General features: G+C 40.7%; 1 protein-coding gene across 1 annotated transcript; it reads right to left on the bottom strand.

Annotated features, from left to right (window-relative positions):
- Positions 1 to 781: 781 nt before the first annotated feature.
- LOC147470862 (uncharacterized) lies at positions 782 to 3,760 on the bottom strand. Its single transcript, XM_086542833.1, has one exon. It carries the CDS (start codon positions 3,381 to 3,383, stop codon positions 1,836 to 1,838), a length of 1,548 nt encoding a protein of 515 aa, XP_086398959.1. The 5' UTR covers positions 3,384 to 3,760; the 3' UTR covers positions 782 to 1,835.
- Positions 3,761 to 6,841: the final 3,081 nt, after the last annotated feature.

Below are 6,841 nucleotides of genomic sequence, written 5' to 3'. Positions count from 1 at the left end.
GTTTTATTTTTGCTCTTGTTTTAATTAATAGATTTCATCTTTCAGTATTTGTATCTCCCTCAAGCATTGAATCTTGAAGTCCTTTAATTCTTCATACATTTTCTTTGTTATGTTTTCTGGTGGGAATTCCCTCTCACACTTTTTGGGTGTGCTGATTTTTTGTTCACAGATATGGCTCATTTCCTCTTTTTCTAGTTTGTCTGATGCGAGTGCACTACTTTCCTGTATATTTTATGCCATTATGTCCCTATCTTTTTCAATTCTAATTATTTCTTTAAAAAATGGCTTCTGATATATATCGTCACAACTTTGAATTTTTCTAGTTCTGTTTCAAACTAGAACTACTTTCAGTATTGTTGTCTCTGCACCAGCTGGAGTCATTCTGTATATTTTCTTGATTATTTATTTATAGTTCATTGATGCCTATTAGGTAGGCATCCATATCACTTATTTCTTTTCTGCGTTGAAGTAAGTATTTTCACATTTGTGGCATTTTTTCCCATCGCAGGTTAGCATACAAATTGCTTTGTTTCATTGTGCTTAAAACATTTTTCAGTTTTAGAGTTTCTTTTACTTCTCCTTGGTCTAAACATGTAGGGTTTAAACCCTTAGAGTTATTTAAGTCTGGTCAAGGTCACCTTGGAAGCAGCTGGGCCACACTAAACCAGCATTTTGACCTCCCCTCTCTTCTTGATGCCACTTCTTTTCTTTCCAGTTGGTTTTTGTTCTAAATTGTTCTCTATTTTGACTTTCCTATTTGTTTATAGATCATTCAGTGCTTTGTACACTTCACTAATCTCTGTCCATTTCCCCCCAGCCTCTTGGCAGGCGGGCAGGGGTGGATGTAAAGTCTATGAATTTATGACAATTACATTTATGTATGAAACAAGGTGTTGGTTGATATATGATAAAACAAGGCAAAGTCCATTGCTACATACAATGGGAAGTGGGAAATAATACAAATTATAGAAAATACAATGACATAGATTGGGTGTAAAGCACTAAGCATTTGATTGACAATCATCGGTAGATGCAGTAACAATACAACTACCAAGGGTCTTGATAACATGGCTGCGATACAGATAATGACAATGTCTACAAGGGTGGAAAGTACAGGAAAACCATAGGTTGTATGGTATGAAGAAATAAAATCGAAGGGGTCAAGCTGAGAATCGGAAGCTCTCTGCATTCGGACATTTACAGGAGGGATAAAGGTGTTGCTAACAGGAAAGGAGAGTGACACGGGGTCGAGTGAGAGTGTAGTTGGTGTATGATCACACAGAAAATGACGAGACGGGCGAAGTGTGAGTTTCTCCAGAGTCGAAACGGCGATGACGGGGTAAGAGGAACGTACCTCTGTCTGCCAGGTCAGCAACTGGCCCTGCATAGTGGCCACGTGATCAATATAGAAAAGCGTTCACGTGGATATACAAAAGTAATCACGTGATGGCGTAACCACGTCTCAGGCGCGCACAAACACCCATACGGAAACAACCATTGCTATCGACATGGAAAAATCCCAAGGGCTTTTGCGGGGATGAAGTGTCCCGATTCATCTCAGCCAAACAGATCTCATCACGAGCTCTGTGGTGTCTAGGAGGTCTCAAGCATCAGCAACATTGACGACGAACATGACATACTACCCACCAGGCTACGGCCAACAACAACATAAATATGATGAATGAGGAAAGTGAAGATAACCAACTAATATCACGTATACTGTGAAATCCCACCCGGTCAGGGAGTTCACTGTATTTATCAAGCCTCTGCATCAGGCTTACTTGATCCTTAGAGAGCTGTCACTGCTCTTTAATTAGCTCATCTGTCCTCTTACCTCATAAATGGCCCTGTAGCGTGATGGGTAGCGCTGGGGTTGGATGGGGCGACATCAAGGAATTCTGCAAAATATTCTTGATGTGTTTGATGTTGACAACGTCCACTCCCAGCACATCATCAGGAAAGCTAATAGCTTTGGGCGACCTCAGTACAACGTCGTTTGCTCGAAGGGTGCAAGATGCAAGAATGGATAAGGATCCAGTACCGTTTGCGATGTGAGAAGAGGATTTGTTTCCACATGTTAGTGTAGAGGAGCTGTTAGTAATCGTGGAAAAAATGATCTCAGAATTAGGCAAGAAGTGGAAAAATGGTTGATAATTGTTTTGGACTGTGAACTGACACTGAGAAGGAATTTTATTCATCCTCACAGCATCTCTGCTGATAACATGGAGGATACAATTGTTCTCTGGGCTTAAGTACCTTAACTTCATTGCCTGACACATATACTCTCTAAGTGACTTCTTGCAGCCTTCGAGTTGCCCATCCTTAAACTCTATAACAGTGTGAGTGTTACCCACAGGGACAGCGAAGTGTGCAGGTGTTGTGTAGGTAAAGAATTTGTCTCCTACCGGAATAGGAGTGGGATAAGGAGTGAAGATGTTCCATCGTTCAGGTTTAGGGATATAAACCAAGATTGTAAAAACAACAACAGAATTGCACTTGTAAAGGTTCTTCATCTCCATCATGGAAAATAATAATCCATCATTGGTTACCACATAAGGGATTTGTTCTTTGAGATTTAATAGCAGGTCCTCATTCACGAGTGACCTGTGTACTTTTCCATTTTCTGCTTCACTTATCACATCCAACAGCAAATCAATCTCACGTTCTACACTTGAGACCTGATCCGACAGTAATCCAAGAAATTGGTTCATTGCAAACAGTTCTTCAATGTGGACGCGATCATTAAATAGCATCAGCTCTAGTTTAGACACTCTTTTCCCTAAATCTTCAACCTTTTCAGTGGTTTCCTTGAAAGAGTCTAACAGCCCTGTCACAATGCTAGCTTGCCGGTGCACCAAATTTACAATCTGTTTCTGTTGGTATGCAAGATTCTGGACTAACCGTTCACCACTTTCGTCCATGAGTCCAAACAAGTCATGCATGATTGTACCCATGAACGAAAATGGGGCCCGGGATACTCGTCTGGTCTGGCAGCTATCTAAGTTCTCTATCAATTTATGCACCTGGTCCACACGTCTTGTAAGGCTCTTTAGGGTTTGACTGAGATGAATGACCCTTGTTTTAATATATGGAAGCTGTCTTGACCACTGAAGGGTTGTTCCATTCACAGGTGTTTGGCTAATGAAGGTGATCATAACTTGCAGCCCTACTGTGAGATTTTTGACCACGTCCTGGTATGGTTCGAGGTGTTGCACTCTCAAAAAATGCCAACAGCTTTCCGAGAGAACCAGTTGTCGATCCTCCTTGAGAGTAATGAGACCAGGGCTGATGAGCGGTCTTGGACCAGGATCCGGCATATCCATCTCCTCTGACCTCAGCACCGTCAGTATCAATCTGTTGAATGGTCGGATATTAATATTCATATAACAGAAAGCATCAGAGATAGGAACAAAAGGAAAGAAAATAGATGTGTAATTGTTTTGTTGATTAGTCAAAGTTAAGCTAAGCTATTGGAAACAACACAATAATTCATGCATATAAAATGGGGTATATATTATGAATTTCTCAATTTTCCTTCATGCAATTTTTTGTAATATCCCACTGGATATGTACAACCCCTGGTTACTCGACGGGTAACACTCAATTCTTCCCCACTGTTATTAATAGACTGATCACGAGATTCTGTAGTCTCTGGATCTTCTATAAACTGTACAAACTCATTATCATTACCATTTGGAGGTGATAGCTCCACATCATTCTCTTCATTCACACTTGTGTTAGCGTCAAGCTGCACAGACAAAGGGTTAGTGTCCTCACTGGTTATATCAGGCTGATTTGTCTGTGTTGTGTTTCCATTAATAGAATCATAACACACTGATGTGTCTTGCTCATTCCCTTCAACTACATTTGGGAGACTGGTTTCATCATCTGCTACATCGGTTGTACTCTCATTACTGCAAAAGTCTGTTGGATTGTCAACGTTGTCGTCACCATCGTCGCTGTCATATGTTTAAGCCAGTGTACTGTCGTGTTTTGGTTTCTCATTTAATACCTCATAGTATAGACGTCTGGCACTCGGAGCCAACTGTCTTGAGATTACAGACTCAGGAACAATTTTCATCAGCTCCAGATGAACTTCGGTGGTTTTCTTGGTTCCCAATTCTTCTAGTCTGTAGATGTTTCTTCTCAGCTTCTCAAGAATGCGATAAGGGCCTCTCCATTTAGGGGTGAATTTGGTATCCCCTTTCTTCTTAGGTCTCATTACGTAAACACGTTGGCCACTTACCAAATCAGTTTTCTTGGCAATCTTGCTTCTCTGCTTTTCCCGCTGGTCTGCTGCTCGCTCTAGGTTTTCCTTAACCTGCTGATATATGTGATGGGTTGCAGAAGCCCTCATCCACATTGTAAGGTGAAGAGAGGTTCGACAGTGCAGCATTGGGGAAGATTGGGTCCATTCCATATACAGCATAATATGGTGTATCCCCAATTGAGCTGTTATAGGCACTGTTGAGTGCGAACTGTGCTGTTGCTAAGTGACCATCCCAATCGACTGGATGCAGTCCATCCACAATACTCCTTAATATAGAGATAATCTGTTTGTTGTGATTCTCTACTGACCCATTGCTTGCTGGATGGTAAATGGTAACAGTTCTGTCGTCGAATCCACCCAATTTAGCCAGTTTCTTCATGACTGCATTACGGAATTCTGTGCCATTGTCGCTCAAAATGGTTTCTGGAGGTCCTCATTGACTGATGATCATGTCCCATATGGCACTTGCAACTTCCTTAACCTCTTTCCTCTTCAGAGTGGCAATGATGGTATATTTTGTGAGATAGTCTACACAAATCAGGATGTATTTGTTGCCTCTTTCGGTCACAGACAATGATCCCATGAGATCAACTGCTATAGACTGGAACTTGCGATTTGGAATCGGGAAGCGTGCAAGGGAACACAAGGGGTGTGCATTCCCCTTGAAATTTTGGCAAACAATACAAGAGGCTACATACTTCTTAACATCCTTATCCGTATCCAACCATGTGAATAAGCGCTTGGTACGGAAAAGGGTCCTTTAGATGGCACCATGACCTGCAAGAGGATTATTGTGCATCATGTGCAGCACCCTTTTTACCAATGTTCTTGGAATGACAGTCACTTCTTCGTTCTTTCTTAGTGATGAAACCTTAGTTGGCTGTTTCTTGTGCAGTATATTATGATTAAGGAAGTAGTTTCCTACCTCCCTCCTTAGTCTACCATCAGTCTTTGCCAGATCTTGTGGCTCGTTACTCAAGAGATAGGTCTTTGTGGTGAGTTACCTCTCGAGATATTCACCACAGAGACATCACACTAATGTCTTTAAAGTTTGATAGATAGCCTCTACTATCTTATGCTATGAGTAGTGATACTCTATATCTTAATCTGTTTGTACACTGTTCTTGTTTATCTCTCTCTCTTAAGAAATGCTAGTTCACTGGGTTTCTTTCTTTACTGGGTGGGTTCACAATATAATTCGAATATATGTTCATATAATAAGCAGATATAATATGTATATATGGAAGTAATATCACACACACTACACATTCACGCACACTCAAAGTAGACTTCTTGTCTCGAGGCATCATGTGCCTCTGTCGGTCTGACCAGCAGATCTGACCTGGACCTGGCATGGTGACCACATGATCGTTATGCATGTGTGATCACGTGGTGGCGTGGCCATGCCTTATGCACACACAAACACCCATGAGCCTTGTCCGATCTGTGTTTTGATGTGATGTGGAAGCAATTGTTTGTTCACATGTAGTTTTATAATTTATGTAAAGAAGTTATTAAGATCGGTGTTATGTATATAATTTGTGTAATTATCTTTGTGTTTGTTGTTAGACACTAATGTTTTAACAGTTTTCCATGTTTTACCAGAGTTTTTTATGGTCAGTGAATTTATTTCCGAAACAATTAGACTTTGCAGATTGAATTAATGATTTAACATTTTCTTTTTCACTTTTTGAATTGCCTCAAGAGTGGGTTCAAATCTGATACGTTTGAGCTCTTCTTGGACATTATTTCTATCATCAATGGTGTCACGGAGGCGACTAGCCAGACCATCTTCTCTATAGCTAGTGGTATTAAGATCCCTCAATCACCCATGGAACAACCACAAAAGCCCTAGTATGCCAAGGGAATTTCCCATGTCGATGGCAGTGGAAGCTTCCCTATGGATGTTTGTGTGCACCTGAGACGTGGTCACGCCATCACGTGATCAGTTTTGAAATCACTTAGTTTTCAAATTCTTCTGGCTTTGGTTTGAACGCGTCCACTTTCTTTTCTAGGTTTTGCGCAGTCTCCCCTTGAGTAACGGTGTTTCTCTGCACGTTTTCTATGACTTCCTTCAGTTTCACATTTGCTTGTTTCTCTGATTTCAGTTCTGCCTTTGAGTTCATTATTATAGTCCTTGACTCTTATTTCTTTTCTTGGTTTATTTCAGCGTCATTTCTCTTTTTTTATTGAAAATCTACCACGCAAACAAGTGCAACGTCTCGCTCTTGGTTAGAAATCGTCTTTTTTCTCGAATCACTTTTTCTATTTTCTAATTTTCACTTTATAGGTCATTTTTTTCAGAATTAACAATAGTTTTTTAGGAGATGCATGAGAAGCAGACTAGGTTCCTCCCATCATGGTTTTCATGTATTAATAAGTGGAATGGAGTTGATGACTTGACCTCTGTTGCATTGTTAGATGCAATGCGTGTATATGTATGTACACACACACACACACACGAACACACACACACACACACACACAAACACACGTGTCTGTGTACATGCGTGCGTGTGTGTGTGTTTGTTTGTATGTGTATGTGTGTGTGTGTGTGTGTGTGTGTGTGTG

The sequence above is a fragment of the Penaeus japonicus genome, unplaced genomic scaffold (assembly GCF_977035675.1).
Source record: "Penaeus japonicus unplaced genomic scaffold, GWHDUDI00000001_assembly GWHDUDI00000012, whole genome shotgun sequence".
Classification (NCBI taxonomy): domain Eukaryota; kingdom Metazoa; phylum Arthropoda; class Malacostraca; order Decapoda; family Penaeidae; genus Penaeus; species Penaeus japonicus.
The sequence above is the reverse complement of the archived record's forward strand: the minus strand, read 5'-3'. Positions and strand labels throughout refer to the sequence as shown.

Excerpts from the sequence above, each read along its gene's own strand:
- LOC147470862 (XM_086542833.1), bottom strand. The coding sequence starts at position 3,383 with ATGAATATTAATATCCGACCATTCAACAGATTGATACTGACGGTGCTG.